Below are 10,851 nucleotides of genomic sequence, written 5' to 3'. Positions count from 1 at the left end.
ATTACTGGGAAAACAAAGAGCCGGGAGGGCAAGTCCCTGGGGTCGTTAGAGCATGAGAGCGGGCCTGGGGTGGTGGGGGGCGGGCTGCTTGGAAGATACTGAGTAATGCTAGAATATTCCTGGGACTTTTCTGGGACGCTGAGGATGTTTCTGGCGCCACTAAGAATATTAATGGAAATTTGGAGGAGTCACTGGGCCCTTGAGACATTATCTGGAAAACTCATGGGGGACTAACCCCCTTCCACTCTAGAGCGCACCTGACTACCGGTGCAGACACACCTGCCGGGAACTGGGGGATGGCAGCGTCGGCAAGTCGGGGGATACCGGGAATCGGCGGAGGACAGAGCTTGGGAAAGCGGAGGGCTCGCTAACGACCCCAGAATGGGCGCCCCTGTGGGGGCGACGGAAACCCGGACTCACCGAGGGGCCGCAGCCGGGGTCCACCCTGCGCCACCACGGCTAGCGTTCTGCCCATCGCTGCAGGCGCGGCCCCTTTAATTTATTCCCCGCAGCGCGCGCCGCAGCCCCGCCCCCCGCCATGTTTCGAAGGTCGCGCGGGGCCTCCCACGCTGTGTCGCCGCCTTAAAGGGGCAGGACACCGGTTGGCGCAGGGAATGCCCCTCCCACTCGAAATGAAAACAACAAGTTTCTTTTCCCGTTTATTTAACACCCGCCCACCTCATGTCCGACCCGACTGGTCCAGGCCCTCACAGGGCTTTGCACGGAGCCGGTCCTTAAAAGCAAACCCTAAAAATAAATAAGCATGGGTCTCCGAAGTCCAGGGGCTAATGTCCAGTGGCAGTTGTGGTCCGGGTCAATTCACCAGCAGCGAATGCTCCTCCGAGGCCTCCCTGGAGGAGGGGCCGCGTCAGGCAGGGTGGCAGGCATCAGTTCCCTCTGGCCCGCCCCGCTGCCCCCAGCCCCCAATCCCCAAACCCACTGGGACTCGAACCTGCCACAGCAGCACAAGAGGCTGCAGGCTGAGCCGCTCCCTCGGCGGAACTTGCCAGAGGTGGGGCTGTCCTGGCACTGCGCGATGTAGGCCTGGAGCTCGCTCACCTCTGTGCCCGCACCGCCTGGGTGCTGAGGAGAGATGCCGGTGGCCCAGCATGAAAGGGGCCCCTCCAGGCTGGCCCTCCCCTCCACCTCCTCTCCGGCCACCTGGGGCTCCTTGCTGCTCCTCATAGACCAACCAGGCTCCCACCTCTGGGCCTTTGCACTCGCTGTGCCCTCCACCTGTTGTTCCTCATGGATCACTTCACAGAGAGACTCTCTGACCCCTGCATGTGTGCACGGCACACATCTTAGTCAGCTGGTGCCCTCTGCTGCAGCTCCCGCAGCCAGAGCTGTGCCTGACACCACCTGGGTGCCTGATAACCCTCTATTGAATGAGCTGGGTGCACACAGAGGGAGCAAGACCCGGGCTTGTCCACCCCAGGCTGATACACGGGAGTGATGTTTAAGTGTAGAGCAAGACCGTGGGGGCTCCTCGGCCTGAGTGACGGGCGTGTGTCTGCGGGATGGCTGGATCCCTGCATGGGGAGCGGGGCTGTACACATCCTCACCCCCAGCTGGAGACAATGTTCTGGATTTCAGCCAAGCCTTCCCTCCTCCCCCCTCAACCTTGTGGAGGAACCATCATCTCTTCAAGTCCTCTCTGGCTACTAAGTCTGTGCTTTCGCTGATCCGTCCCTCCTGTGCTCTCTCCCTTGGACTCCCATCTCTTCTAGAACTTTCTGAAATGATGGGACTGTTTGATATCTATGCTGTGCAATCTGGTAGCCACTAGCCACGTTGGCTTTGGGGCACTTGATACGTGGATGGTGTCAGTGAGAAACTGAATTTGGAATTGTAGTTCCTTTCAATTAAAGTTAAAATTTAAACAGTCACTTGTGGCTAGAGACTAGGATTGGATGGCACATTCTAGAAACCTTCCTGGACTCACCCCAGTACCGGTCAAAAGCAGGGGTGCCCCCTGTGACCTTCCACACTTCCTTTGCACCTCTCACTGGTCGGTCATCCTATTTCCGTTCAGGCATCCGCCACCTTGCCCACCGGCCGTGGACAGACCGTGAACGTCTTATTTCCCAGCGGCCTGGCGCCCAGCACAGGGCTCGGCCCACAACAGGCCCTCGGACATGTTTGCTCAAAGGATCCTGGCTACCTGCCACGCCCACATTCTGCTCCGACCCCTGTCTCTCCTCTGACCCCTGCAGGCTGCAGAGACTACCACCGTTCCCCAGACCCAAACAGCCCCCACCCAGGCCACCCCACAGGACAGAGGGCTTCTGGAATCGGACAGTCCTGGGTTGACCCTGCCTCCGTCACTTAGTTTCTGACCTCGGGCAAGTCACTGAAACCGTACGGCTCGGGTTCCCTGTTGGAAAAAGCAGACGCAGGAATCCTACCTGGCCAGGCCCGTCCTTGATAAAACAGAGAACGTGGCAGCTGTGACCGGGATGATACAGTGCCCCCTGTGCCCCCCGATTGTGAGCCACCTCTCCTTTGGCTTCGCGGAGTCTCCCCCATCTCCCTGGTCCTCCTCTCCTCACCCTGCCGGGTGCCCCTGGGGCCCCACTGTGGCCGAGCCCGAGCCTGAGCTGGGGGCTGCGTGCACGGGCGGGCGGCTGACCTTGATGGTGTCGTAGGCGCCGGTGATGAGCGCGATGAAGAGGCTCAGCACCATGTAGATGAAGAGGCTGATGAAGGAGTAGAGGTAGAGCTGGGAGAAGAGCCAGACGAGGCTGCTGCGGCCCTGCTGCGCCTGCATGGCCGCGAAGGTCACGAACATGTCGTCCCCGTTGATGAGCGAGAACAGGCACTCCGACACCATGGACAGCGAGCGGAACTGCGCCGGGAGTGGGGTTGTGGGGTCAGAGGGAGCCGGGGGCGTGGCAGGGGCACCGGGCTCAGAGGGGATGCTGGGCAGACCTGCTGGTCAGGTAGCAGGGCTCACAGTGGGTCATTCTGTGTCGCCAGGTCAATGATGCACAGACCACGGGTTGGAGGGCTTAGGAAGTGGGCTCGGGGGACGGGAGCCAGGGCCCCTGGACGGTGGGTCACGAGCACCCCCTCTAGCCCCTACCTTCACGTGGTAAGGCCCCAACACGATCCAGCCGCAGAAGCAATAGCCCAGGTAGATGACAGCCACACAGCAGCAGAAGCGCATGACGCTGGGCAGGGCCACCCGCAGCGTGGCGATGAGGATCTGTGGGGCAGGTGGGGGCGGAGGCGATGGCATGACCACAACCCAGCTCGGCCATGCAGATGGAGGTGAGGCAGGCAGGACCCGGCCGAGGGCACACTGGGGGGGGGGGGGGGGGTGCGTGGAAGCCGGGGGGAGCTTAGAAGGGGCACCCCGTGGCTGGCCTCAGCTGGAGGAGGGATGAAGGGGCAAGCTCATGTGGCCCCTGCCCAGGTGTAGTGACAACCACGTCTGGGGTGGGCAGGTATAAGAACACACTTGAGACAGGCCATCCACAGAGGCTGGTGATTGCTGTATGTGGATGAATTTATTTGGGGGAGTAGGAACCTGGGGGTATGTGGATGCCACCCAGAGGGCCCCGCCTGCGTGTCCGAGGCTTACGTTGTACTTATGGAAGAAGGTCAGATAGCGGATCACCCCGACCCAGACGAGCAGCGTCGAGGTGCCCAGGAGGATGCTGCAAACGTCGTAGCTCGCCAGGTTCTGAGCAGGGAAGAAGTGTCAACCACATCTGGCCTGGCCCTTCGGGGGGATGTCGCCCCAGGCGGGCATCGGCAGGGACAGGACCTGGGGACGAGGTGGGACGGGGGCCAGGGTCTGAAAGGAGATGACAGGGCCCCGGGCAGGCTGGGGCAGGACCTACCTTGGCTTCGATGCCGATCTTCATGATGGTGCCCGAGATGGTGAGCACATCACTGGTGACCAGCAGGATGTACCAGCCGTTGACAAATTCCAGCCGTTCCCACAGGCTGATGACCCGTCCCCGCCGCCGCCACATGAACCCGACAAATTCCTGCAGCAGGCAGGCGGGGTGAGGGCCTGCCCAGGCATGGGACCCTCGCGCCCCCCCGCCTCGATCGCCCCAGAGCCAGGCGCGGCTGGGGGCGGCTCTCACATTCTGCAGCAGGAAGCCTCGGAGCAGCGAGCGGGCACACAGCAGGAAGGAGAGGGCGCAGATGAGGATCACGACCACGTCAAACAGGAGCCGGAAGCTGTTGTCTCCTGCAGGGAGAGGGCTGCGGGTCGGGCCGGGGCTGGGGCTGGGCCAGGCCTGGGGGCTGCAGGGCTGCACTGGGCTGGTCAGCGGGCTCATGGGTTACTCTGAGTGAGTCAGGAGCTTGGTCAGTGCTGGTCTGGAGCTTGGAGATCCCCAGGAAGGTCAGGGCCTCTAGTCAGCACTGGTCTGGGGCTCAGGGATCCCCAGGCAGGTTGGGGCCCGTGGTCTGTGCTGGTCTGGGGTTTGGAGGACCCTGGGCAGGTCCGAGCCCCTGGTCTGGGACTTGGGGGCTCACCGTGTCTGAAGACACTGGGGTGCTTACACTCCTGGATGTCGGCCTGGGTCTCCAGGCTGATGGGGACACGCCCACTGTGCGCCTTATTATCAAACGTGATCTACAGGGGTGCGGCGGGACAGGAGGAGGCAGACTAAACCGGGGCCCGCATGACAGATGGTCTGTCCGGCCCCAGCCTCCCCATCACCCCATTGCCCCCACGCTGCCCTTGCCCAGGGCCCCCAGCCCCAGACCTCAGGAGCCCTATGCCCCACCCCCACCCCAGATCACCAGAGTGTCCGCCGCCTGGGCCCAAGGCCCTTGGGCTCACCAAGACGGTGAAGGTATAGCAGTCTGGGATCTCATTGTTGATCAGGCTCTGCAGGTTGATGGTCTTCAGCTGGAAGTGGATGGTGACGTTGATCAGCCTGTGGGGGAGGCTCGGGTGAGGGGCGGGGGCTCTGTGGGTCCCTCCTGCCCAGGGAGCAGCGTCTGCCCCACGCTGACTCTGCAGCTGGCAGAGGAGCTGCTCACGTGGCAGGAGTCAGCAGGGCCGGCCCCTGCCCCTGCCCCTGCCCAAGTGGCCCCAGGGGGCATGGCCTCCTGCCTCCCCCACCCTCGGCACAGCCCTGGGGCGGCCCTCTCCATCCATTGAGCAGTACTTGTGGAATTTGAGCGTGAGGTTCTTGTAACTGGCACTGCTGCTGCTGTCAGAGAGAATGAGATCATCGCTGGGGGGTGGTGGGGGTCTCTCGGGGGGGTCCACCCAGATGCAGTCTGAGGACAGGGAGGCAGGGAAGGGACACTGGGGGTGGGGAAGGCATGAGCTGGTCTCCCCAGAGTCCCCGACAGCACCTTTCCCTGGCTCACCTCCCACCCTGCACCTCACCAGTTGTGTGTTCCCCGCTGTCTCCCCCCACCCCGTCTCATTCCCTATGCAGACCCTAGGGCCTGGCACTCTGTGGGCCCCCAAATGTTTAGTGAATTAATGACACTAAAAAATAACACCGGCTCTTTCTGCACGCCCCACGTTCCTACGCACGTTGCATACATCAAATGACTGATGATGGCAACAACCCTGTCCCCCGACGAGCAGGGGGCAGCACTGATTGGAACCCCAGCAGCCCAGGCTCCCGACAGCCACGCCCTGCCCTGCGCACTCACCGGTGACGACCATCGGGTCGATGTCAAAGGTGTCGTTGGCCGGGTCCACGTGGCCCCGGTGGTAGTACCGCTGGCAGAGAGCCAGGGCTGAGCTGTTGGCCCCGGGGCCGCCCCCACCCCTCACGTAGGCATACCGGCCCAGGGACACATCAGGGAGCAGCAGGTACTGTGGGCAGAGACGGGGACAGCCCATCAGGCCCACCCGCTCTCCGCTGCCCACCCGCCCACCAGCCCCCACCACCCACACCTGGTCCACGGCGTAGAAGATGGCCTGGTAGAGCTGCTCCCGCGTGTAGGCTGCGAAGGTGTCATCCGCCCCGTCGGAGTAGCCCAGCAGGAAGAGGTGTCGGAAGGCGACCGTGTTCTCCTCCCGGAAGGTCACTGCCAGCTGGTTGCTGAGCCCGAACAGGATGAGCTGGGGGGACGGACAGAGGGGCTGGCACTGCCCGCATGGGGCCTCCCTCAGGGTAGGAGGGGAGGAGTAAAGACTGTCCCCCACCCCGTCCCCATCTGCCACGCCCACCATATGTCCCTGATGCGCAGCACACGGTGGGCGCTCCTATATCTCACGACAGCGACTGATGTTAATTAAATGTTTGCCGGACGGCGGCCTCTGTGCTAAACCCCAACCAACATGGTAAGTACCACGAGTGGGCCCCTTTACCGAGGGGAAATCAGACGCCTGGTAATGTGCCCGCATCCCAGCACTACACAAGCTCCTCAGGGCAGGGGCTGGGTCTGATTCATCTTGGGGTCCCCAGCGCCCAGCACAGAGCCTGGCATGGGAGGGCGGACAACTATGTGTTCAGCCATTGGGTCGGTTCTCTTTGAGGGTCAACATGGCATCAGACTGCTTAGACTCAAGTGCCAGCTCCCAATGCTCAGTTGCTGTGTGACTTTCAACAAGTTGCTTAACCTCTCTGAGCCTCAGTTGCCTCAGCTATAAAATAGGGCGATAGCCGTTGCCAGGACCTCAGAGGGCCTCCTGGCTGATCACTGCCATTATCACTATCATGCTCCTGCGGCGTTAGGACTAGGCTCCGACTCCAAGACTCTCCCTCGAGGAATACCGCGGCCACAGGTGGCGTTCTGCCGGGGCCCCTGCTGCTCTCACCTGCACAGTGACTACCAGGATCTTCACCACTTGCAGCATCAACTTGAAGGGCTTGCGACCCTTGGCCCGAAATTTATCACAGGGACTCATGAAGAAGTACTTGAGCCGGCGGCGGAGGTCTTCCTCCTCCGGAGGGGTCAGAGGGGCCGGCGAGGCCCCCGCCTGGGTCCCATACCCAGGGCCGGGGGTCAGGAGGCGCTCGGTCTCTGTGGGAATGGGAGAGGCTGGTGGGGACCAAGCCCAGGCAGGACCCCTGCCAACAGGAGGCAGCATACGGCCTCTCCTCGGAGCGCCATGCTCCAGCCAAGAAAGAACTTAGGGATCTAAGAAAACCCAGAAACAGCAACATTCTATGTGCAGTCATGCGTGCATCACTTAACGACGGGGACACCTTCCGAGAAAGGCGTCGTTAGACAATTTTGTCGTCGCGCAAACGTTACAGAGTGTGCTTACACAGACCTAGATGGTACAGCCTACTACACACCTGGGCTGTATGGTATTAATCTTACAGGACCACTGTTGTATATGGGGTCCGTCATTGACCGAAACGTCGTTATGCGGCACATGACTGCATATATGCAGCGGTGCCGCTCAGCAATTACACGTTTGGGTGTGGGACTCAACAGTTGATTCCTGACTCTGCTGTTCACTGGCTCGGCTAGGGCACAGCCTCTCTGAGCCTCAGCTTTCTGTCTGCAAAACAAGGCACAACCATCTCTCACTGGGAAGTTGAAGATCTGCTTACAAAGCGTTTCTCACAGGGGCGGGAACATGGGAACAATGTCTGAACATTCCTTCATTGTTCCTGTGGTTGATTTGTGGGGGGACAAGGAACGGCTTCCGCTAGCCTCTCACACGGCACTGGAGGCTCCCGGGCCCATCCCAACTCTAGCCTCCAAACGTGAGCATGGAGCTCAGCGCATTCTGCTTTTTTCTGGAAAAACACTCAAAGGATGACCTTCTCACTCATCATGATCTGACTGATACTCTCACAAGCCACAGGCCTGGAGAAGGACAGATGGATAATAACAGTCATAATAAGGGAACACATTCCTGAAGACTCACTGTGCGTCAGGAGATTACGATGGCACTGCGTGTGTGTTAGTTTATGATCTAACATGGCATCTCCTTAACAGCACCAGCTCCCGGAAACCACACAGCCCTAGGAGCAAATCCCAGACCTGTCACTTCCCTGTCAGGTGACCCCGGGCACCTCTAAGCCTCAGTCTCCTCATCTGAAAAGTGGAAATTAAAAGAGTCTATGCCTGGGGCCGAAACTCTTGACAGTGCTCTGAGAATGAAGTCAGACAAAGCAGTTCGGCCGGAGTCTCAATAATTCTTCAGCAAACAGAGGCTGTTCTCAGCACCGCTCATTCCCTTCCATCCTGACCCGCCTAAGAGGAAGGTCCAAAGTTTCCCCGATGCTGGGGTCACAGCTGGTCACTGCGGCCCAGAACCGTCCCTGACACACCCCCACGGCTCCCACTGGGAGAACCTTGTTCCTTTCCAGCGCCTGGCTGGCCCCCTGCCTGGCGTGGCCTTCAGGGTGACCGTGGAACCGTCACAACCTGTCCTGCAGGGAGAGCCAGTCGCTTTGGAGCTCAGATGCTACCGTGGTTGTTTACAAGGCAGATGGATCGGAAGCCAGAGGTCGGGCCGCCTCCTCAGCTGGGATCACAGCTCACTCACTCCAGACCCCACCACCTTTCAGGTGCCTCCAGCAAGCTCAGAGGGGGAAACTAACACAAGGGTCTTCCTCCAGGCTCCCACCTGAGAGGCGGAGGCTGAAGAGGCTGGGCCCCCGCCGCCTGAGTTCAGGCAAGCTAAGCTTCCACGGTTTAGAGAGCTGAAATTGGCTTAGGCTCCTGGGTTCAAGGAGGCAATTCCTCCAGCCCGCCACCTGAGTTTATAGAAAAGCTGGGCATGTGCCCCCTGGATTGCAGAAGGATAACCTGGTAGCCTCACGCACGGGCTGAAGGAGCTGGTGCCCGCCGCCTGAGTTCCAGCAAAGCCGAGCAATCGGAACCGAGACTCAGAATGCAAATCCTGGTCTCCTCGCTGACCAAGTTGGGGAACTCTGAGCAGAGCGTGGGGTCAAGAAGGGCAGTGGGGAGTCTCAGCACCCCCAGGTCGGAGAGGCGGGTGCCCACCCGCCGCCCAGGTTCTAGGAGCCGCCTGCCCATGTCTCCCCGCCGGGGAGGCTGAGAGCTCGGCCCCGGAGGCGGGGAAGGAGAAACTGGGAGCTCCGCCGCCCCAGGTCGGGGAGCCGGCCGGCCGCCCGCCGCCCGCGATCGGGGGCCCGCGCCCTCACCTGAGCCGCGCCGGCCCACGGGGGCTGCCATGGTGCCGGCGGGCGCGGCGGGGCAGCCGGGGTCCGAGCCCGCCGCCGTCCCTGCGGCCTCCCTCCCTCGCGGCGCTGCTTCAAACCCTCCCGCATCAGCTGACTCGCGCCGCGCTCACGTGACCAGGGCGCCCCCTGGAGCCACGTGACCGCACCCGGCCCGCCCCCTGCGCCACGGCGGCCACTGCCGGAGCAGCACGCATGCGCGCCTCAGCCGGCGGCCCGCGCGCCGAGGGCGGTCGCCAGGTCCTAGCGCCGACCTGCTCTGCCATGTGCTGGGGGATGGGCTGGCTCTGAGAGCGCCAACAGAGGACTGGCTGCGTCCTGGCTCGCTGCCACGCCCGCGTCTAGTGCCAGCCTCTTGACTTCCATGTCCGATCCTTGACCACTTACCATCTGCGGTGTCCGGTGGTGACCCTGCTCCTAGCTCAGGGCTGCACCCCTCCATCCTCCCAGAAACCCCGGGGATTACTCTCAACTCCTCCTTCTGCCCCTTTCATATCAACTATTAGCAAATCCTATTTCATTTCCTAATTATATCCCCAATAGGACCACTTATCCCCACTCCTATGGCCCTCAGCCCAGAGTCCCCTAACATTCCTGGCCTGAACCACTGCAGCAAATTCCTCCATGATCTGAGGCACCCACTCCTGACTCCTCCATTCCACTCTCCACCCAGCAGCCAGAAGCATCTTCAAAGAATAATTCATGTCAGTCCTCTGCTGGTGCAAGTGGCTTCCCATTTCTCTGGGATGACAAGCAAAGTCCCCACTTCAGTCTACCAGGGCCTGCTGGTAGACTGGCCCCCACCTTCTCCCCTAGCTCATTTTTTTTTCAATGGCCCCGGGGCCTTTGCACAATCCTGCCCTGGAGCATAATGGTTAAGAATGCTGGCTCTGGAGGGCAGATAGTTCAGGTTTAAATCTAGGCACTGCCAACCGCCACTTCTATGTCTTCCAAAGAGTCCCATAAACTCCATGTGCCTCAGGTTCCTCATTTGCAAAATAGGGCTACTCCATCATAGTTATCTGCCTCATGGAACTGTTGAGAAAATTAAATGAGAAAATGCAAGCGCTTAGCACGAGGCTGGGCAAACAGTACTGAGGATTAAAGGAATGGTTATTGAGATTATAAAGTCCTCCCTCGGGAAAACTGTCCCTCATCTCAATCAGAAGTCTTGTGATGCTTCTTCTAGAATGTACAATACCCTGTAATTACTTTTTAAGTGTTTCTGAATTTGGTATCTGTGAGCTCGGTGAGGGCCAAGGCCATGCTTATCTTGCTCCCTGCTGAGATCTGAGCAATCAACAGAGGTTTGTTGAACGCATAAATGAGTGACCTCCTTGTCCAGTGGTGTACCTGTAATGTGGGCTTTGAAGGGCAAGGGGTAAATTAAGGAAGCGAATGGGGCGGGGCTGCCCACATGGTTTCATAGCAGCCTCCATTATCAGCCCACTAGACTGTCAACATGCCAGAAATTCCTCCATTCCTGGAAAAGCCAAAGGGAGAGGATGCTGCTCAGACTACCCGCGGGGCAAGTCTGTTCCTGACTAGGGTGGCCAGGTCTGGGGGAGCAGAGAATGGCATCTAGTGGAATGGACCAGTGCGAGACCTTGTGGGGGAAGCTGGGAAGCCTGGAGGTTGTGTGGGGGGGAAGCCAGGACATTGGGGTTCCAGATGTGTGGCTGGTCCAGGCCACACCCTCCCATCACCCGGGGAAGGGGCTGTGCATTAGGGGACAATGAGAATCAAGAGA

General features: G+C 60.4%; 1 protein-coding gene across 3 annotated transcripts; it reads right to left on the bottom strand.

Annotated features, from left to right (window-relative positions):
* Positions 1-646: 646 nt before the first annotated feature.
* MCOLN1 (mucolipin TRP cation channel 1) lies at positions 647-9,180 on the bottom strand. 3 transcript variants are annotated; one of them, XM_087426049.1, is made up of 14 exons: positions 9,066-9,180; positions 6,755-6,960; positions 5,888-6,055; positions 5,641-5,806; positions 5,139-5,253; positions 4,808-4,904; positions 4,498-4,597; positions 4,101-4,207; positions 3,849-3,998; positions 3,587-3,688; positions 3,086-3,208; positions 2,633-2,848; positions 953-1,083; positions 647-851 (listed from the first exon to the last, which is right to left on the bottom strand). In XM_087426049.1, exons 1-14 carry the CDS (start codon positions 9,094-9,096, stop codon positions 815-817), a joined length of 1,749 nt encoding a protein of 582 aa, XP_087282175.1. In that variant the 5' UTR covers positions 9,097-9,180; the 3' UTR covers positions 647-814. The 3 variants fall into 3 exon arrangements, with proteins under 3 accessions (XP_087282175.1, XP_087282176.1, XP_014653193.2); XM_087426050.1 differs by lacking the exon at positions 9,066-9,180 and adding an exon at positions 7,820-8,957 and having other exon boundaries at positions 5,139-5,183; positions 5,775-5,806; XM_014797707.2 differs by lacking the exon at positions 9,066-9,180 and adding an exon at positions 7,820-8,956.
* Between the last annotated feature and the right edge of the window lie 1,671 nt (positions 9,181-10,851).

The sequence above is a fragment of the Ceratotherium simum genome, chromosome 39, assembly GCF_057802395.1.
Source record: "Ceratotherium simum simum isolate JZ-2026a chromosome 39, ASM5780239v1, whole genome shotgun sequence".
In the NCBI taxonomy this organism is placed as follows: Eukaryota; Metazoa; Chordata; class Mammalia; order Perissodactyla; family Rhinocerotidae; genus Ceratotherium; species Ceratotherium simum.
The sequence above is the reverse complement of the archived record's forward strand: the minus strand, read 5'-3'. Positions and strand labels throughout refer to the sequence as shown.